The following is a 23,006-nucleotide window of genomic DNA, read 5'->3' as shown; positions in this document are numbered from 1 at the left end:
AATATTGTTATTGTACTTAACAGTAAATATAAGGCCCTGAATATTGCAGAAGAGCATTCTGCTCCAGAATAAAACCCAATTTCTTTTTCTAAAATTTATTTATTTTAGAGAAAGAGAGTGCAAGCACACATGTAGAGGAGGGTGGTCCTCAAGCGGACTCCCACAGAGCACAGAGCCTGATGCTGGGCTCCACCTCCCTCATCTCACAACCTGAATGGAAATCTACAGTCAGGTGCTTAGGGCGCCTGAGTGACTCAGTTGGTTTAAGCATCTGCCTTTGGCTCAGGTCATGATCCCAGAGTGCTGGGATCAAGTCCCACATCAGGCTTCCTGCTCTGTGGGAGCCTGCTTCTCCCTGCCACTCTCCCTGCTTGTACACACACTCTTTCTCTCTCTGAGTCAAATGAATAAATAAAATCTTAAAAAAACAAAAACACTTGCCAAAAAAAAAAAAAAAAAGAAAAAAAGAGTCAGGTGCTTAACTGAATGAGCCCCTAAAACCCAATTTCTTAATCTGAAAGTTTGTTAAGAACCTCCATTATAAAGGTTAAAATAACTAAACTGGTCCTTGGGAGACCTGGTTGTATTTCCTGCTCTGCAAACAACCACCAGAGTAGTCTTTACGCTTATCTCTCGGCATTTTCATTTAAGGTAAGAGTGTATTCTGACAATCCTTTTTGGGTCTCAAAATCTAGAAAATAGTAAATTTCAAGTATTTCCTTAGATTATTAAAAAAAAATCACTATGGTTACGTACGGTCTCACTAACACCACATTATTTGTGAGAGGAGCTAGATGAAGTTTTTAATGGGTGGTATATTATTGCTGAGTCTAATTTGATTCTGAACTTTTCTTCAAGATGTGATTTGTTTATGCATTAGTGTCAAAGAAAATTACACTTTTCATGGTACTCTCAATAATAAGGCATTAAAATTGGGTTTTATATTAACTGCTGGAACATACTTTATTTCTCATCAGTTACAACAAATGACTCCTAACACAATCAAGTGAGCTCCAAGAAGGTTGAGCTTGCAGTATATTTATCTACCTAACACTCTGATTTTTAGTTATTGCTCTGTAGTGTTGAATGAACAAAGTCAGTATAGACAGATTAAATACACCTTATAAAATTCCAGTTCCAATAATTATAAAAACCCTTCCAAGAAATGTCAGATAAAATATAACAAATACCTGAAATGTATAGCTGAGCTGGAAAGAAAATAGTCATGGGCCAGAAATCACTGGTGCTGCAGTGGATGAAAACGGAAGATAGGAACACTTTCTTGAGACTTGGTTTTTACCACCCACACAAAGGATGGACACAAAGAACTAGAAATGGAACCTTACATGAGGTAAACAATCAACAAAAGGATAAACTAGGGGAAAAAAAATTCCAAATAAGTTTTAAGGAAGTGTATCCATCTTGATCTGGCTATAGAGTAGGGGAGGAAAATGGAGTCCTCAATAATTTGTCAGCCAAGGGTCTACCCCAATGTCACTCTGGTCTACTCTGCATTTGAATTTATGCTATGCTGGTGGACTAGAAATCCTCGAATTGAGAATTTAACATAAAAATCAACTTTAAGGGGTGCTTTGGTGGTTCTGCCTTCAATTCAGGTCATGATCCTGGGGTCCTGGGATCCAGCCCCGCTTTGGGATCCCTGCTTTTTTCCCTCTCCCCCTGCCCCCACTCACGCTCTCTCTAATAGATAAAATCTTCAAAAAAAATTAATAAAAGATAAAAATAAAAAAATAAAAATCAACTTTAGACTTGTTATATTCCCTGTGGCAACGAACAAAAGCAAATTTATACAATCATTCTGTAAGTAAGGGATGTCTTCAATCCAGAATTTCTTCAAATAATTAAAGCTTAGTGAGCAAAACTCTAAATATATAACAAATGCCAAGACTTAATCACTAATTACATAAGGTAACTGGACAATCTGATGATTCCTATTTAATAAGAAGCACCATAAGAGTATCAAATACTAGGAAAAGGTTGTAACAGAACACCTTTAAGCCCTTAATGACCATAACACACACCACTCTTATCCTCTAAAACATTATGTAGAATATATAATGTTGGGTTCTCCATTTTCTTTCACCTACCTGATGAAAAGCAGAATGAACTTAAGTGAGTCTGTAAACAATTTATCCATTTTAATAATCAGCATGACTGAAAAAAAATCGAGACAACACTACAGGATAGGGTGACCACTGTTTCTTCAATACACTTTACTATATTTGAACTATATGAATACTGCAATAAATGTTTAGAAATTATTCTCTTGTATTAACTCATGGGTCTGTATGTGGGCAGAAGGAAAACAAATTTTCCCCTTGAAAGTATTTTATTAAAATGACTGTATTTTGGGATGCTTGGGTGGCTCAGCTGGTTAAAAATCTGCCTTTGGTTCAGGTCATGATCTAAGGGTCCTGGGATCAAGACCCACACTGGGCTCCTTGCTCAGTGGGACACCTGGCTTCTCCCTCTGCCTGCCACTTTCCCTGCTTATGTTCTCACTCACTCTCTCGGACAAAAAAAATCGTTAAAAAAAATTAATAAAATCATTGTATTTAACTTATTAAATTTAGTATCACACAGGCAAAGAGAAAATGAACTTGTTAAAAAGGAGACAAGCATAGCTTAGCTGAACAAGGTGGCTGAAAACATCTGCGCCACCGCCACCCCCCCATGCGGACATACATGCACACAGTGCCTTGCTCACACACATTTTTCAGTTTTAAATGAAAGACCGTTAATTCAAGATAATGTATACTATATAAAATTATAATGACTTAGAACAAGGTCCACCCACAATTCACAGATGCAAACAACACAACACCAATAGCACAAACAACTGTCATGAGAATCTAGCATATGAAATTTAAAATGAGAGGCAAGCATGGATATCCTTCTGTCATAAGCAAAAGTATACATCCAGAAATTACTAGCAAAACCACTTATTATTTGCCATGCTAGTAATAATGTTCATAAACTTGACAGCATTCTGAAAATCACTTAACCATGGCTCGTTTTGAGCCTTGCAAATGTACATATACTTGAAAGTTATTTAAAACAGACGGGGCACCTGGGTGGCTCAGTGGGTTAAAGCCTCTGCCTTCGGCTCAGGTCATGATCCCAGGGTCCTGGGATCGAGCCCCACATCGGGCTCTCTGCTCCACAGGGAGCCTGCTTCCTCCTCTCTCTCTGCCTGCCTCTGCCTAGTTGTGATTTCTCTCTGTCAAATAAATAAAAAAAAAACAAAAAAACAAAAAAACAAAAAAAAAAACAGGGGCGCCTGGGTGGCTCAGTGGGTTGAGCCGCTGCCTTCGGCTCGGGTCATGATCTCAGGGTCCTGGGATCAAGTCCCGCATCGGGCTCTCTGCTCAGCAGCGAGCCTGCTTCCCTTCCTCTCTCTCTGCCTGCCTCTCTACTTGTGATCTCTCTCTGTCAAATAAATAAATAAAATCTTTAAAAAAAAAAAAAAAAGTTATTTAAAACAATTTTAACACTGCCATTTTTCTTCTGTAAATGACAGCCAATACAAGAAGTATAAAGATTTTAAAAAACTCATCATGATCTCTAAAAGTGGCACACCTGGGCGCCTGGGTGGGTTAAGCCGCTGCCTTCGGCTCAGGTCATGATCTCGGGGTCCTGGGATCGAGTCCCGCATCGGGCTCTCTGCTCAGCAGGGGCCTGCTTCCCTCTCTCTCTCTCTGCCTGCCTCTCTATCTACTTGTGATCTCTCTCTGTCAAATAAATAAAATTTAAAAAAAAAAAAATAAAAAATAAAAGTGGCACACCTATTCATATTAACTAAAAAATAAATACTTCTAGAAAATACTTAAAGTCTGAAGCTGGTTGGGTAGGGGAGAGATTATGTACACACCATGATGTGTGTTTATTAGAGCAATTTGAGTGTAACTGTGATTATATTCATTTTAAACAGGAAATGAGGAAGGAAGACTAAAAATTTCAGGTACAAAATTTCAGTTACAAATGAAAATGGTATACATTTCTAGTTACCAAATAAATACATCCTAGGGATGTAAAGTACAACACATTAATTACAGTTAGTAATACTGCACTGCATATTTGAAAGTAGTTAGGAGAATGGAATTTTAAAGTTGTCATCACAAGAAAAAATTTTCCAACTATGTATAGTGATGGATGTTAACTGGACTTCTGTGGTGATCACTCTGCGATATATACAAATATTAAATTTCTACACTACATACCCAGAATTAATAGTAATGTCAAATCAACTATATCTCAATAAAAAAAAATTCTGTAAGCTAAGTATCTGGGAATTTTAACATAGGATATAGGTTTCATTTTAACTTCAATTAAATTTTACTAATTTCTAGGGTAAAAAAACTATATTCCCAACCTCCCCCATCCCCTACACCCACAGTAAACAATATATATAGAAGTTTTTAACACTTTTCCCAATCTTTTTTTTTTTTAAGATTTTATTTATTTATTTGACAGAGACACAGCTAGAAAGGAAACAGAAGCAGCAGCAGTGGGTGAGGGAGAAGCAGGCTTCCCTCTGAGCAGGGAGCCAGATGTGGGGCTTGATCCCAGGACCTTGGGATCATGACCTGAACCTAGGGCAGCTGCTTAACAACTGAGCCATCTAGGTGCCCCCACTTTTCCCATTCTTTAATTACAACTTGGAGAAGGGGAGAGGGAGAGAACTGGAATTTGTTTTAGAACTTCCTCAAGCTCTTCAGGAAAAAGTCAAAACAATTCATATTAAAAATTAACATAATAGTATCCTTTTCATTAGAACTTCTGCCAAAAATTTCTGTATTTTCCCTAAAGGATCCAGAGAGAAAAGAATATACAGTGGTCCCCTAAACAACACTGGTTTAAAGTGCATGGGTCCACTTATACACAGGATTTCAGTTACCGCCCCTCCCCCTGCCACATAAATGCAACACAGTACTCAGGCACATGGTGGCTCAGCTGATTAGCATCTGCCTTTAGCTCAGGTCATGGTCCCAGGGTCCAAGGACTGAGCCCCACATTGGGTTCCCTGATCAGAGTCTGCTTCTCCCTCTCTTTTTGCCCTCCATCCCACATGGCTCATGCTTGCTCTCTCTCAAATAAATAAAATCTCTTAAAAAAAAACAATAATGTATTTTCTCTTCCTTGTGATTTTTTAACATTTCTTTCTAGCTTACTTTATTGTACAAAACATTATATAATACATATAACATACAAAATATGTGTTAATAGACTGTTATGTTACATATTACTTATGTTATCATTAAGGTATTCATCAACAATAGGCTATTAGGAGTTAAGTTTCTGCAGGAGTCAAAAGCTCAATGTAAATTTCTGATTGTGTGGGGGATCCGTACTGCAAATCCCTGCACTGTTCAAGTACTCTGAATATTATACTTCAGACTATCTATAAAGCCTATAGCACAGAAGCTGAAATTGTTTTCTCCAAATAAGGAATACCGGATTTTTAACTACTAATTCTCCAAGACATCTCCATATCCAATGAAAACAACATTTTGACAAATTACTTACTTCAGGTCCTGCAGAAGGTCCTTTGCATTAAGCATAGTTATTAAAGAGGTGGTAGCTGCAGGAATTATGATAATGGGTGTTCGAGATCCTATAAAGACAAAATTATAAAGGAAGTAAATATGTTATTATTATTATTAAAAGAAAGTTACTTTTGTAATTAATAAATTTATAATCTTAACTCCTTTGAGCTAAAGAAATATTTTTTTAAGACTTTATTTATTTATTTGACAGAGAAATCACAAGAGAGGCAGGCAGAGAGAGAGGAAGGGAAGCAGGCTCTCCGCTGAACAGAGAGCCCGATGTGGGACTCGATCCCAGGACCCTGAGATCATGACCTGAGCTGAAGGCAGCGGCTTAACCCACTGAGCCACCCAGACGCCTGAGCTAAAGAAATATTTAAGTCAACAATAATATTCAAAATATTTAGTAATCAGTATGACCTGAGTACAGACTAATCAGAATGGATACCATGCACAAACATCTGATACAACTACACAAGCATAGTATCAGTCTTCGTTTTATAATTTGGCTTACTCACTTTTACTTTCTATTTTTAAAATTTTTAAGTTTTATCTTTATTTTAGTAATCTCTATACCCAACATGGGGCTCAAATTCATGATGATCAAGAGTCAAATGCTGAGGCACCTGGGTGGCTCAGAGGGTTAAGTTAAGCCTCTGCTTCTGCTCAGGTCACGGTCTCAGGGTCCTGGGATCGAGCCCCACATTGGGCTCTCTGCTCAGCAGGGAGCCTGCTTCCCCCCCTCTCTGTCTGCCTCTCCGCCTACTTGTGATCTGTCAAATAAATAAAGAAAATCTTAAAAAAAAAAAAAAAAGTCCAACGCTCTTCAGACTGAGCCAACCAGGTACCCTTTTATTTTTTAAAATAAGTTTAAAATCTGGGGCGCCTGGGTGGCTCAGTGGGTTAAGCCTCCGCCTTCTGCTCATAATCATGATCATGAGGTCATGATCTCAGGGTCCTGGGATCAAGCCTTGTACGGGGCTCTCTGCTCAGAGGAGAGCCTGCTTCCCCCTCTCTCTCTGCCTGCTTGTGATCTCTCTGTCAAATAAAGAAATAAAATCTTAAAAATAAAATAATTTTAAAATCAGGGGAACCTGGGTGGCTCAGTATGTTAAGGGTCTGCCTTAACATGATCCCAGGGTTCTGGGATTGAGCCCTGCATCGGGCTCCCTGCTCAGCAGGGAGTCTGCTTCTCTCTCTCCCACTCCCCCAGCTTGTATTCCCTCTTTTGTTATCTCTCTCTCTCTCAATCTGTGTCAAATAAATAAATAAAATCTTTAAAAAGAAAAAAATTAAAAATAAAATAAGTTTAAACTTTTATGCATGACCTCACCTTTCTTCTGATTTGGGGGTGGTCTTGCTTGAGAAACTGTTAAGAGAGGGAAAAAAAAAATGAGTGTTACAAAATAACATTCTTATTTTCAAAGTTACAAAGCAACTAAGGCTAAAAATTTAAATTACATATGACTAGTTATAAAGCTTTAAAACATATTGCAATCTTCTCAAATAATACCAATCTTCTCAATTTCTCTGTTTACGAAAATATTAAAATGCCTTACCATTATATAACAATATACTGTAACAAAGTGAATATACTACGTTGCTAAACTCTTGAGTATCTACATTAACAGATATTAAAGTCTAGCAAAAGCAGCAAATAGTTTCTTAATTAAATGATACCAATGTAGTAAATGCAAAAACATGTAACACTGAGGGATAGGCTGGAAGGAGGAAATGTGCTTAACTATCTGAGAGGGAAAAGAAAGGCATTATTGGGAACTAAGACCTAAAATATTTCTTACCATTTGTCTCTCTCTTTTCATATTTGTTTTTTCATTAGAAGAAGATTATAGGCAATGAGTGATGTGCAGGTCTATATTATCTTGAATTGCCCTTTTTTTTTAAAAAAAGATTTTATTTATTTATTGGGGGGAGGAGAAATCGAGTAAGAACAGGAGGCAGAGGGAGAGAGAAACTGAAGCAGAGTCAGTGCAGAGCATAGAGCCTGATGTGGGACTCAATCCCATGACCACAAGATCATGACCTGAGCTAAAACCAGGAGACGAACACTCAACTGACTAAGCCACCCAGGTGCCCCCAGTTGCCTATATTATTAATAATTGTGAATGTAGGAGATGTGGGTGGGGACATGGGGTAATTGGGTGATGGGCATTTAAGGCACATGATGTGGTGAGCGCTGGGTGTAACATGTAAATGATGAATTATTGAACTCTACATCTGAAACTAATGATGTACTTACTATATGCTAGCTAACTGAATTTAAATAAAAAAACTGTGAATGTTATGTTAAAAAACACAAATATTCATCTTTTCATTATTTGTCTATATAATAGACTTTATAATGGAAATAGGTGTTGGGATAATAACAGCAACATCAGCCGGTTTCAAGATTAATATGTTTTAGAATCTAAAATTGCTGTACATTTGATTTTCAGAATTTACACATACAAAAAAATTTACTGACGGCTTTCTATGTGTCATGTACTGTATTAAAATTTCCACTTCCTTAAATCACAAAAATAAAAATTTAGGATTTTTAAAATTCTTACTCAACATCAGTTGTTAAAAACAGATTACCATTTTTAAAGGGGATACACTCATTTTTGGAATGTGTTCTTTTTTAAGGCAGTAAAATGCTACATTTTAACTTAATACTATGTACTTCTTTCTATAGCTATTTACTGTGATAAAATTTTATGGAGTCCAGTAGTATGATTTTTCCAGTCCCATAAGGCAGAGAAATATATATTAAATACAAGTTTATGCATATACATATTTATTAGTGTTCTCATCTCTTTCTACTTGCTAAGAAAAAAATACTAAAGCTTTCTCAAACATTTTTAAAAATAGGACTCAAGGAAAACACCTGATTAGCTAGATAGTATCATTTGGAATATAATATATTCTCAGTAAATATTTGGTATTTGTTGGAGGGATAGAGTAATGACAGGATGGCTAGATACATGGGTAAACAGGAGACAGGACTTGCTTAAAAAAAAAAAAAAGAGTAAGGGGAACAACAAAAAAGAAATCTTTGCCTGAAACACCACTGGTTTGGTTAAAGAAGCCCACAATGGACTGAGGAATTCAGAAAAAGATTCACTACATTCAAGGGTGAGAAGACCCCATGTAAGAAAAAGACGAAATATGAAAGCACACATATTAAAATTTAGAGACGTAGCAAAAAAATAATTACATAAGAATACAAATAAGTTCCCTGGTTAAATAAGGACCAAGGTCCAGACACAATGACAAACACACTATCCTAAGCTTGATTTAAAGTGGGAGAGGGGAAGAAAGGGCAGAATAACACTAGTTCATAAGGCACAGTGATTAAGAGGAAGAATCTGTACTCAGATTATCTCAATTCCTATCTACATTTTGCCACTTCCTGGGCAAATTACCGTTGCAAGCTGAATTGATAGACCATTCATTCAGTCTCAGTTGTCCTCAACTATAAATCAGTAATAATAGTTTCTACATCTTGAAACTGCTTTAACAATCTTAAAAACAACAATGCTGGTTAAGTCCTTAATCAGATCTTGGCTCATATTTAATATTTGGCGAACCCTGTGGCTATAGGAGCTCATCCTAAATGCTACTGCTTCTAGTACCACTAATACTACCACTACCTTCAGCAAATTCCATAACTGAAAATTTACAAGCTGAGAATAAGTAATTATTATTGATTGCTATGCTATCTATGATTTCTAATATAATTAGTCTTCACTTAAATATGCAGAGCCTTATGCACAAGGCCCTCTTATTATTGTAAATAAAACAGAAATAGTCACTGCCCTCAAAAACCCTTCAGTAAAATAGGGGAGTCAGACCATAAATAAGCAAGCATACAAACATATTTAAACAAGTTTGAACCGTCAATTATTAAGAAACAAAAGGCATTACAACTGACAGAAAAGTGTCCTTTGGAAAAAACGCATAGAGAAAGGCTCTCAAAGAAGTGTCATTTAAGCTCAGATTTCAAGGATGAAAAGGAGCCAATGTGCAAAGAATAAGTGAAGAACAGCCCAGTAAGGGGTAGGAATGTGAGCAAATGCCAAAGACAGGAAGAAACTGCTGTGCTTAAGGAACTGCAAATGCATAGACTACAGGGACAAAAGAAAGAGTGGCAGGAAATGAGGTTAAAAATATATGCTTTCAAATGGCAAGTATATACATATACATATACACACACACATACATACACACATACACACTTTCTAGGCAACATTAGGTTTGTATGTAAATGCCACTGGAAAACCCTGTAATTTTTAAGCCACAAAGTGACATAATTTGATTTTCATTTCACATCTTCTGGAAAGGAAAAACAAAAGATTTAAATAAAGGATCAAAAAGGGACAAGCACGAAAGCAGAAAATTCAGGATTATTAACAATAGTCCACACAGTGGTGCTACTCAAATTAAGTGTAAATATAAGAGTTTTTTTTTTTTTTTAATATATTTGAAATTTCCAAGGTCAAGTGAATAAAATGCAGTAACACTGAATTACTGGAAAATGATCATGGACTTGGATGTTGTGACAGTACTGTACTATCAATTTCTGTATGTATCTTGTTGGAAGCCAGAAATAGGTCATGGACTAACACTTCAAGAAGCACTGGTCTAGAGAAATGATAATGGTTTAGACTTAAATTCTTGTAGTAGAGATAAAGAGACAAATCTGAAACACAGAAAAGGTAAATTTGACAGAAGTCACTGACCTATTAGATGAGAGCAATAAGCAAATGTGAAAAGTGAATAATGAAGAGTAATGCCTGAATTTTTTTGCTCAAGAAACAGAGTTCACAGTGGTGCCGTTTATTCATGAAGAAGACACTTGGGAGAAAAGTTCAGGCAACAGAGGTTTTACGTCAGTTTTAAGATGCCTATGGCACATCCAAATATTAGACAGTTCATACAAAATACCAGAGATAAGAAGAGATGTCTGATTTGGAGATACAAATTTGAAAATCATCAGCATAGACATAAAAATATGGAATGAAATACTAGAACCAGCACAATCTTTTAAAAATATACAAGGGGTGGGGCACCTGGGTGGCTCAGTCAGTTAAGCCTCTGCCTTCCACTCAGGTCATGATCCCAGGATCCTGGGATGAGTCCGGCATCAAGCTCCCTGCTCAGCGGGGAGTTGCTTCTCCCCCTACCCTTCCGCCTGCTCATGATCTCTCTTTCACACTCCCTCTCTCTCAAGTAAATAAATATTTTAAAAATTAAGTAATAAATAAATAAATAAATAAAGTATACAAATGGCTAATTCTCTCTATCAATCTTATATGTAAAGCAGATAAACTAGAGCTATGGTTCACCTACCCATTTCAGGCAATCTATGAAATAAAAGTAAAAAATTAAAGCTGGAGAAATGAAATATGCACTGTACATGCATAAGAAAGAGGCAGAAAGCAAGGATATGGGTAAGAGATTTAACCTAGAAAGAAAATGACAGTAAGGTACAGGAGTATGGCTTATCAAAGGCTTATCCTTCCTAATCCACTGAAAAACATGTGCTTTTTGTTAGTTACATTCTCCAAATAGATATTTAGAAGTTGAGAATAATTATAGACACTTTCAAATATCAAATTTACCCAGGGACTTGCCTGGCACAATTAGTGCTAGATAAACATGTGGTGAAAGAATAATAAAAAGGAAAAGTAATCAATAATGGAACTCAGTATTTGAGTCGCCCCACTGAAGAGGGAAACAAAACGGTGGTTCAGTCCTCCATTTTCAAATGATTCGAACTCTACCTATAAATAAAAGTTATGAATGGATAATTTCTCATCTATAACATATTATGCTGCCAAACAGGTTTTGAGCATTCATATATTTTTATATTTTATATATATTTTTTTAATTTTGGAAAAGACAGCATAAGTGAACATGTCATATATTACACGTATTTCTTCAAACTGGGCAGCATTCCATAGGCAAATACAAAAAACATTTCTACAGCAAAAGAAAAATTCACTAATCAAGACAAAGGTGACAAACTGCTGAACATCCACTAAAATCAGTTTTTATTCACAGGTGAGTGCTAAAAACTTGTGGAAAAGGAAGAGGAGATCTCACATGGATGGGCATCAGAATATTTGTTCTGAGATATTAATTCACATTAATTTCAATCAGTTTAATCACCAGGGCACCTTGGTAGAACAGTTGAAAAAGAATGATAAAATATTAAGAGTTGAAAAGACTCAGAGCTCCATAGTTTACATATAATCTTCCCCAAGGTCACAAAACTGACAGATAGAATCCAGCTCCCTTAACTTCATCTTATCACATGGTACATTAGAACAACCTGATTTATTTAGCTATCAGTGCCTCCCCTACCCCTTTCCTTGTCTACCAAATGATTCTGAGAAAATGTGAAATGATAATTTTACACTACATAACACAAAAGTGCATTAGAAATCTCTAGTGGTGATTTCTCCCCTATTACACCATTTCTGAATTTCTAATGTGATCCTCTGTAGACTGACCAATCATAGTCTCCCATCCCACCCTTCCAAAGAAACACAGTTCTATATCAATCATTTGCCTCTATAATATCCCTCTACTTCACAGGTTGTATTGTTTGGGCCCAACTGAGTCTGGTAATTCCTATTGCCTTCACTTTTTCTTCCTTCCTGAAAAGAACTCCTTTTTAGCTTTTTCTAGTTTCTGGCCCTGAGTACATACATGGAAAGCATTCAACTAACATTTATTGAATTTAATTGCTCTTCCTTATACTCTTAATATGGCTTTTCATTAAGGTCCTCTGTACTTAAAAAGCAGTGCCACAGTCCTGTTATCTGAAATAAATTTATCCAGTGTGCTCCAAAGTTAACACATGGCTAATGAAGTTCTTCTCTTCACTCATCCTCAAAAACAGGAATGATAAAGATTCCAAACAAATCCACTGTCATTAAAAAAAAAAAAAAGAAAGAAAAAGAAAAAGTAAATACTACTCATGTCAAAATCCAGATACATGGATCCAGGACACATTCTGATATAAAATCATCCCACTATAAGCCACATATATTCATAATACTGTACTTCTAAAGTGCTTCCAGAAGTATTTAGTATGTATGATTTACAAAATTTTAGAGTTAGCTTGTAAACATACTATGAATAAAAAGACAACCAATTCTGCACTATTGATACTGCCAAATTTAAGAGGAAGATCACCCAATTAAATTCTTGCCTGTGCATTTCCAATCCTATTCATTTTCTTCATAGCCATTTTCAAAACCACTGATAAGGTAAAAGAGAAAAGGTATAGCCTAACACTTTCAGTACACTAAATGTAAAAACACCAAAATCAAACCCAAAACACCTTAAATGAATATACTGTTGGTCTCTACATCCATTTATAAAGATCAACCTTGTGAGAAACTAGGAAGAGGGAAGAAAAATATTTCCAAAATAGCTTCAGTAATGCTTATGCTTACCACATATTTTACAGAACTGATTACAGAATCGTATATGTTCAAAAACACAGACATCTGAAATTCTAAGCATCAAAGCTGCTGAACAGTCTATTAAAATTGTAATGCTGTGCTTCCGAGAGAGGAGGAAAAATCACATCCATATGTACCTCGAACAAGAAACTGTACATATACATAGCTTTTTAAAACATTTTTCTAAGATCTTACATTTTCTAAAAAAAAATTTAACTCTTCAACTCTACCTATTTGTTCAAGTAAATGTTCCTATATTACTTTATATTAAAGTAAAATTTCAATTCCTTCAAAGCATTGTAGTATCAAAAAAATTTGTGACAATTAAAAAACAAACAAACAAAAATCCCAAAGTTTTATATTTCACCTGGTCTTGGTACTGGCTGTGCTGCAGGAGTCTGAGTCTTACGGGCCGATGCACCTTCCTTTAGAAGAATAAAAATTGACAAATAATATTAGAATTCCTTTACATAATAAACACTTCCATTTAATTACTGCAAAGAAATTTCATATCTCCTTGTCTCTCATTCAATCAGTCCCTCCACTAAACATGTTATGATCCTAAGCATTAAAACAAAAAGCAAAACAAAACAAAAAAACCCCACAGAAAACAAAAACACCTCTCTTATCTTTTATGCTACTGGTCATGAGGTAATAAAAGGATTCTTTAGTAGAAAATAAATTTAAACCGTTATCATACCATTTCTAAGAATATAACATTTTTCAAATATTTGATGATATGCTTAATTGTTGACAATTTTAATAGTTGCATAAATGTTATTACCCATTTTAAAATCAAGTCAATCTTTTTTCCATCAAAGTCTCAAAATGAATAAATGATACATAATCTCACATTAGAAAGATGTAAATGATGTTACTTTGCAGTGCATTAAAAAATCCCACAAACATTTCAAATTAAATGCTTTTAAAATATTTAGGGAAATAATCACACTTATAAAGACAAGATTTGTTACATTTAAGAGTGGTTGAAAATTTTAACTAAATAACAATCTCAACTAATTACTAAGCATGTAATATATAGAAGAATATATGCTAAGTATTGAAATATATCAATCACATATTCAGGAGTAGATGCTGCTGAAATGCTTAAGATACTCAAAAAGCTGTCTTTAGTTTTACAGTTTTAATCATATTCACACTTAATAGAAAACAACAAAAAAAGCTACAAACGTAAATTTCAAAACAACTAGTGAAGATATTACTCTAGTCGTACTCAATTGAATGAAATTTGATAACTATCAAGGAAACTACATAAATCCATAATAATAAAAATCGGTATTAGAATCACAGAAACATTTCTAAAGAAATACTGCTAAATAATGTTAATTTTAACCATATTACATTGTCTTCAAAACTTGAGACTCTTCATAGTAAAATAATTTGGAATGGCAGGCTATATCACAGTTGTTTTTTAAATAAATAACTAAATCAAAGACATTTTAGTTTTCTATCTCATGTTAGTCCATAAAGAGAATCAACTAGGTATTATACAATAAACATGAAAATAAAATAAATGTTACCCATATTACTTAAGAAATCCTTATATGTAAATATTGAGTCATGGAATGTGACTTAAGTACACACAGAAACAGAAAAAATAAAAGAAATGAGAGAGAAGAACAATGAGCACACACATATGCAGATATCTTTCTGTCTACATTTTCACTGTAAGGTTGGCTGGATCCAAATCAAAGCCCCTTCTTTTCAAAAGAGTAGATGAAGAACAAAACAGCACTACGTGCATATTGAGAACTATCAGAACCAAAACTGATTCAGGTGACTACTAAAATATACCTATACCATATGAAGAGACTATGGCTCTTATAACATGGGTGAGCAAAAGGTACAAGCACATAGAAGTAATATGTAAAAAAAAGTCTTTTCCATTACAAATCCTAACCCTTAAGTGTTTTACATACTTTTGAGTAAACTCAAAACTGGGTATTTTCTGTTTACAAAGTAAGCGATCATTGCTTGATGAACTTCTCCTACTCCAAATTATCCCTTTTTGGGAATAAGCCTTAGCCCTTGGTCACTGGAAGAGGCATATGTCTTAGGTTAGGTCAATCAAGAGTTCTTCTCCCCTTTATGTTATATAAATTGGAACTAGCATGTTACACCTCTAGTTACAAGGCTGCAAGGTGGTAAACCAAAAATTACAGATGACCATGTACCTCTTGACTCCTGGGGAAAGCCCATTTGGAGGAGAACAGAATGACACTAGTATGCACAAAATAAAGAGGCAGAATACAACATCCTTTATAACACCTGTCTAGTTATAATAGCCTGCAAGGCCTCTTCTCCCCCTACCTCTTCTTGATTATATGAGCCTTTAAAATCCCTCACCTCTGGGGTGCCTGGGTGGCTCAGTGGGTTAAGGCCTTTGCCTTCAGCTCAGGCAATGATCCCAGGGTCCTGGGATAGAGCCCCACATCGGGCTTTCTGCTCAGCAGGGAGCCTGCCTTCTCCTCTCTCTCTCTCTGCCTGCCTCTCTGCCTACTTGTGATCGATGTCAAATAAATAAATAAAACCTTTTAAAAAATAAATAAATAAAATCCCTCACCGCTACTACTATGCACTCCCACACACATTTTTATCTAATTACTTGAGCAGAGTTACTGTTAGTTGCAACCAGCAGAGTTCTTTGTCTCCTCAGATGTACTGAAAATGTGAGTCAATACAGTATAACTTTAATTCTGGAGTTAGTAAACAAACACAAATAAGTGTTAAGTACAAGCATGCATTCACACACACTCTCACACACACAAAGCTATACAGCTATTAAACTGAAGACTGTGGACTCCTTGAAAAAAAAACTGGGGAGATCTTTGCTGATCATGTCAGTGTACAGCCCGTTCAGGACTCCCTAGCCAATACTAAGGGCTAAAAGTTCATTCCACTCCAAGCTGTACTATTTTGAAATAAAATTATAGAAGTCCTTGCATAAAGAACCTCAGAAACCATATAATCAACCCCACATGAAGAAACAAAGGTGAAGTTTTTCAAAGGCTATAAAATGGTGTATCTGGCATACGTTAAGAAAAAGGAACAATAATTTGGCAGTAATATGGGGAAGAGACTGACAGTTCTACATTTTTAGAGATATTTGGATTGGGGGAAGAAAAATAATACCCATCTGGGAAAATAAAGTTCAGCAAAGAAACAAAACAAAACAAACAAACAAAAAAACCCCAACAACTAAAAGAGCTGACAAGCTGTGCTAACTGAAGAGGAAAACTTGCTTTCTCTTGAAAAGTCAGAACAATTACAATTTCCACCGAGACTTGAGGCATTCTAGAAAAGAAATAACTGATAAGAATGGCAGAAGTGATAGAATCGTTTTTGTAAAACATAACAAGGCAAAACAAACTATGCTGTTTATAATCCTTACTTGCCTTATTTTAGCAAATGAGAAAATCTAAAAATCTTCTGGTACTGGGAGAGAGAATATTGGTTATTTGCTGCTTTAAACAAGCAGAAAATAATACCATGATGTGTAATATTGTAAGAAAAAAATATTTGTAACAAGTGTCGGTATGAAAAAGAATACATTATATTCACTTAATTTGGGAAAATGCTGCTTATATGTAACTTCAGAAAATACTGAAAATTCTAAATGAAGAAAACACAATACATATGCAGTTTATAAACTATCATTTTGACTACTGTACTTATGACAGCAAAAATAACATGTTTTAAAAATGAAATACTAACTGTACCCTTATATGCTTTTGTCTTTCTATAGTAACACACTCCCATGAAATGTGGATTTGATAATCAGAATCCCCAACTACCAGGATGCTTTTTTTTTTTTTTTTTTAATATTTTATTTATTTAACAGAGAGAAACCACAACTAGGCAGAGAGGCAGGCAGAGAGAGAGGAGGAAGCAGGCTCCCTGCGGAGCAGAGAGCCCGACGCGGGGCTCGATCCCAGGACCCTGAGATCATGACCTGAGCCGAAGGCAGTGGCCCAATCCACTGAGCCACCCAGGCGCCCCTACCAGGATGCTTTTTTAAAAAGCATCTGAATTTTAAGTACATTGAGTCTTTAAAAAAAAAAAAAAAAAAGAATAATTTTTGAAAAACTATGTAGACAAAGAAAACTGCGGGGCGCCTGGGTGGCTCAGTGGGTTAAAGCCTCTCCCTTCGGCTCAGGTCATGATCTCAGCGTCCTGGGATAGAGCCCTGCAAGGGGCTCTCTGCTCAGTTGGGGGCAGGCTTTCCCACCCCCTCTCTGCCTGGCTCTCTGCCTCCTTGTGATCTCTGTCAAATAAATAAATAAATAAAATCTTAAAAAAAAAAAAGAAAGAAAAAGAAAATTGCAACTCTGTAGACAAATGACAATGAGGCTGAAAACATAAAAGATTTTAAGAGCAAAACACAAATTATGAGCACAACTTATTTTTTTACATTTGCCATAACCGAAGGGCATATGCATATAATGTCAGCCAATATAGAAAATAGTTAACACAATCCTAAAATACACTGTATTTATAAAATATATAGATTTGATACCTCTATCAAATCCCTCATTTGCTACAGAATTCTCTATTTATTTGTCTGCTTCTCTCAACCAGACTGTAAGCTAACTTAGGTCAGGGACTGTCCACTATTTCTCCATGCCTGTTACATGGTGCCTAATGTACTATAGATCCTTAAAAAATATACATTAACTAATTAAAACAAAGCCATTTCCCTTAGTATTACTGATTCACCACTGTTAAACTGTTTCAATCTGCTAAATAAAAATGGCAAAAATATCATAAAAAATTACTGAGAGACTTAAACATTAATTTATTCATTCTATACATATTGATCAAAGCACTGAGTATCAAAAAACTGGGAATCCATCAGTATAAACAAGAGCAAAGGGATCCCTGCCTTAATCAAGTTTTGTAATTTAATGGAGGATCAGTAAATGAAAGTTTAAAAATTATAAAGAATTACATATGTATTTAGTTATTTATAATGTGCACATAAGTACTTTCTGTAAGTATGTGTATGTTCAACTTAGTGTCCAAAATAAAGAGGAACTAATATTTATTAAATCAACTTCTTTCCATAAGAAAACAGTCTCTGACAAACCAAGTTCATAGAATACACCATGACCAAGTGTCATTTACTCCTGGAATGCAAGGATGTTTCAATACAGGAAAATCAATAGATGAAATATATACCACATTAACAGAATGAAGGGCAAATAGATGATAATTTCAACTGACACAGAAAAAGGATCTGACAATTTAACATTCTTTCATGAATAAAAACAACATCAAACACACCTTACTTACCAAACTAGGAATGAAAGGAAACTTCTTTAACATAATTAAAACTAAATATAAAAAATTCGCAACAGCTAACATGCACAATGGGAAAGACTGAAACCTTTCCCCTTAAGATCAGGAACAGTATGTCCACTTTCACTACTTTGATTCAACATAGCATCTGAAATTCCAGCCAGGGCAATTAGGAGGGGAGAAAAAGGGCACCTCGGTGGTTAAGTGTCCAACTCTTGGTTTCAGCTCAGGTCATGATCTCCTGCTCATGATACTGAGCCCCACAGTGGACTCTACACTTAGCACTGAGTCTGCTGGTCCCTCTCTCTATTCCTCCCCCTGCTCTCGCAAGTGCACCTTCTCTCACTCTCAGGGAAGAAAAAAAAAACAACAAAACATCTCCTTCAACTCAAAACCGAAAAAGAAACATCCCAATTCAAAAATGGGCTAAGAACTTGAATAGACATTTCTCCTGAGAAACTAACCATTCTCTAGCTGGTCCACAAGCACATGAAAATATGCTCAAACATCACTACAAACCACAATGAGATAACACTTCATACCTATTAGGATAGCTATTATCACACACACACACACACACACACAGACACACACACACACACACAGAGAAATTAACAAGTAGTGACAAGGATGTGGAGATATTAGAATCTTTGTGCATGGCTGGTGGGAATGTAAGATTTGTAAGTACTATGAAAAATAGTATGGTTGTACCTCAAAAAACTAAACACAGAATTACATATGATCTAGCAATTCCAACTCTTGGTATATAACTGAAGAACTGAAAGCAGGGACTTGACTAGGTATTTGTATGCTGATGTGCATAACATTATTCACAATAGCCAAAAGGTAAAAACAACCCAAATGTCCAGTGACAAATGAATGGATACACAAATTACAGTTTATACATACAATGGAATACCATTCAGTCTTTAAAAAAAAATGAAATCCTGATATATATATATATATATATCCATAACATGGTTGAACCTTGAAAACATTATGCTAAATGAATTAAGATAGACACAAAAAGACCAATACTGCATGACTGTACTTCTATGAAGTACCTGGAAGAGTCAAATTCATGAAAATAGAAAGCAGTGTAGTTGTTACCAGGGACTGGAGAGAGGGCAACAGATAACTGCTTAATGTATACAGAGTTTCAGTTTGGAATGATGAGAAAGTTCTGGAGATACAGAGTGGTGATGGCTGTACAACATTGTGGACATACTTAATGCCACTGAATTATACACTTAAAATGGTAATTCATATATATAAATAATAAAAAAATCTTTTTTAAAAAACACAAAATATGCATAAAAGAATAAACACAGTCTAATTACAAATGATGGCAGACTTCTCAAGGGATGTCTACTCAGAGAATATCCTATTTCCCCTTTTAAGAGCTGGACTATACCCACAAAGGATAAACTTGTGAACAAGCTAACCCAATCATATCTTCTCTCCTTTGGATTTCAAAATCCACACTAAGAGATATGTCCAGCAATGGGAGCTACAGTTATGTGTTAGCAGGCTGGCTTTAAGGAGGACTAACAAAAGACTAGAGAGCTGGTGTACAGATGCAGAAAAGTTGACAAGTAATCATATGGCATCAGACAGAAACAGAAAAGCTTCCTTGATTCCTGACAGTTTTCCAATGTCTCACAGTGTTCTTTTAAGACCAATTTATATTTCTCAGTCCTGGATTCTGCAGAATATTCCTATACCATTATAACATATTTCCTTTTGTTCCTTATGCGGACTTGAGCAAGTTTCTGCTACTTGAAACCAAAGAAGCAGAGACTAAAGTAATATTTTAATCTCATAGAAGATAAAACAAAAATCTATTCCTACCCAAATTCACTCATGGAATTAAAACTTTACAGTCACAGACAAAACGGAATACAAGTGCTTGTGAATAACATCAGAAGATACTCACTGATTAAAAAACTAAATACCAGTTTTCCATTCATCATTCTCGAAGATGTTTTCAGAACGTAACTCTAAAGGTTAATTTTATGTGTTAACTGGGCAATGGAGCACCCAGATAATTTTGTTAAAACATCATTCTGGATGTGTCCCTGAGAATGTTTCTGGGTAAGAGTAACATTTGAATCAACAGACTGAGTAAAGCAGATTGCTCTCCCCTTTGTGGGTGGGCCTCATTGAATCCACTGAAGAAATGAGCAGAACAAAAAGGCAGAGTGAGAAAGAATTCACTCTGCCTGGCTGCTGTCAAACTGGGACATCCCTATTCTCTTGCCTTTGGACCCTGCCTTAGACTTGAGCTGTACCATCAACTCTCCTGGGTCTCCAGCTTGTTGACTGAAAATCCTGGGACTTTTCCATTTCCATAATCACTTGTGCCAATTCCTCCATCCATCCATCCATCCATCCATCCATCCATCCATCCATCCGTTTTTTTCTCTGGAGAATCCTGACTAATACTAGTACAGCAAGTGAAATTTGGATCAAAAGAGAGGAAAATAGAGTGAGACAAGAATACAAAATCTTTAACAGGTTATTCTTGCATAATGGGAAAATATAAAAAAATTTTTTGTTTATCTATCTACAAATTTAAAAATTACATCCACATAAATGTAGATGAAATGTTTAATTATAAAATTGCATTAGACACAAACCAAAGCATAGAAATTGATCTCCTTTAATACCAAAGTCTATAATGGCCACATAACTTTCTGGCACAAATGAACAATTCTTTTATATGTGTCACTGAGGTTTAAAAGCACAATCTTTCTTATTTAAAACTGGCAAGATTTCTTATAGTGGCAGAAGGTGAGGGTTAAGGGATCATTTGTGGACCTTATGGGTCCATGGACTAAAAACAAATATACTGATGTAACCACAGGCAGTGTAAATCAGTGCAAAAAACTTCACTTAAAAGTCTTGAACCCCAGGTTCTAGCTTTGGCTCTGACATATTAAAGAGAGGAGCTCTGAGAAAATCACAACCTCTCAGGATCTTGATTAACTTGCCACCAAAATGAGACAACTAGATTTTTAGATGATGAGAAAGGTCTAATTCTCCCCCAGAAAGTCCATTACTTTAATGTAAGTAATAGCTTGTCATTAGGAACAATGCCACTGCAGTATGACCTCAAATGTCCAATTAACTGAGTTTAAAGACATATAGGTTTCTTCAAAGATGGTATGGCCAGGGGCGCCTGGGTGGCTCAGTGGTTTAAGCTGCTGCCTTCAGCTCAGGTCATGATCTCAGGGTCCTGGGATCGAGTCCCACATCCGGCTCTCTGCTCAGCAGGGAGCCTGCTTCCCTCTCACTCTCTCTCTCTGCCTACTTATGATCTCTCTCTGTCAAATAAATAAATAAAATCTTAAAAAAAAAAAAAAAAAAAGATGGTATGGCCATGTAAATTTGCTCTTCTTCTGTTCCACTGAATAAAAACATAATATTCTCCGGCCCATCTCCCTCTATCAAAGGGTATATGTTTGGAATTAGATAAATTTGACTATTTTGAGAATCACACAATTACAGGTACTGGCAACAGAGATAGAAAGGAAAACAACAAATTGTAAGCTTTAAAAGAAAACATTCAATGTTTTACCATTTAATATAACTCAATAAATGGAATGAAGAAGCTAAAATAAACACAGACTTGTATATATTTAACTATTTGACCTCCTTACCCCCAACAAACACAGAGTCAAATGAAATATTCTGGATTATAAATGCCAGAGATATTAATAAGTATAAAATCCGAGAAAAGTTACAGAGGAAATACAGAAAAAATTCAAAGTCAACTATGAGGATATAGAAAAGAAACAGACTCAATATGTTAGTAAGTAATCAGGGAAATGATAAAAGAAAATGGAGAGTATAATAAAAAAATAAGCATTTTGATTTTTAAAATTTTGGTTCACTAAAACTCAGCAATTGTATTATCCTTGAGACACTGTGTTATTTAAAGGGAATAAAATATTCGAAAAGCACGAAAAATTAAGATGATAAAAATGTAATGCAAACCAACTGCAATTAGGAAGATCAAAAGTATCAAAAGAGTGAAATTGAGTGACACAATGATGAATTATAGAAAACATTTTGAAACTGAAGGGAAAAAGTTAAATAAACATAAAAAAATTAAGTTTTCTTCCAGTTATTTTGCTATCTATGGAATGATCTATGTATCCTATCTATCAATTTCTTGAATAAAAGGAACCTAGTGATAAAGCTCATACTCCTCTGTAGTTTGCATGTAAAAAATGTTCAATGTATTTGTTGAATGTAAGTGAATCCCTTAGGTATCCTCTAAGGAGTTGCAGAAGGGGAAGAAAACCAAACCCTGAAGTCAAACATTACCCATTCCTAATCCTATAACCTTTGCCTGCCTCTTTCTTGCTTTGCAAAGTTTCTTTATGCTTAAGTTCCTATTTCCAATCAGATCATAAATAAGAATTCTGAAGAGAGTTCCATGAATTTAGAATCAAGCATATTTATGCTTCCAGCTCTTCTCAAAAAAGCCCTTTGGGGAAAACATTCTATTTCCTTCTGACTTTTTCCTTTCTTTCCTTTATCTACTAAAGCTATTAAATAAAAAGCATTTTCTAATACTAATAAATTTTATGTGAATAATAATACTTCTTTGTGAAGTTTTAGCAGAGTTTTAAGT

At 35.3% G+C, this 23,006-nt stretch overlaps 1 protein-coding gene across 2 annotated transcripts in view; it reads right to left on the bottom strand.

Moving 5' to 3' along the window:
* The window catches only part of CDC73 (cell division cycle 73), a 119,533-nt gene that overhangs the window by 27,174 nt on the left and 69,353 nt on the right, over positions 1 to 23,006 (bottom strand). For both annotated transcript variants that reach the window (XR_006815568.1, XM_045982855.1), the window contains exons 11-13: positions 13,413 to 13,470; positions 6,901 to 6,936; positions 5,548 to 5,635 (exon numbers count right to left, since the gene is read on the bottom strand). Coding sequence is in view for 1 of the 2 variants with exons in the window: in XM_045982855.1 (XP_045838811.1) it covers positions 5,548 to 5,635; positions 6,901 to 6,936; positions 13,413 to 13,470 (182 nt within the window). In the remaining variant the exon portion in view is untranslated. The remainder of the gene's footprint in view (positions 1 to 5,547; positions 5,636 to 6,900; positions 6,937 to 13,412; positions 13,471 to 23,006) is intronic.

Source organism: Meles meles, chromosome 17 (assembly GCF_922984935.1).
Source record: "Meles meles chromosome 17, mMelMel3.1 paternal haplotype, whole genome shotgun sequence".
NCBI lineage: Eukaryota > Metazoa > Chordata > Mammalia > Carnivora > Mustelidae > Meles > Meles meles.
Note: the sequence above shows the minus strand (reverse complement) of the source record. Positions and strands in the feature narration are given on the sequence as shown.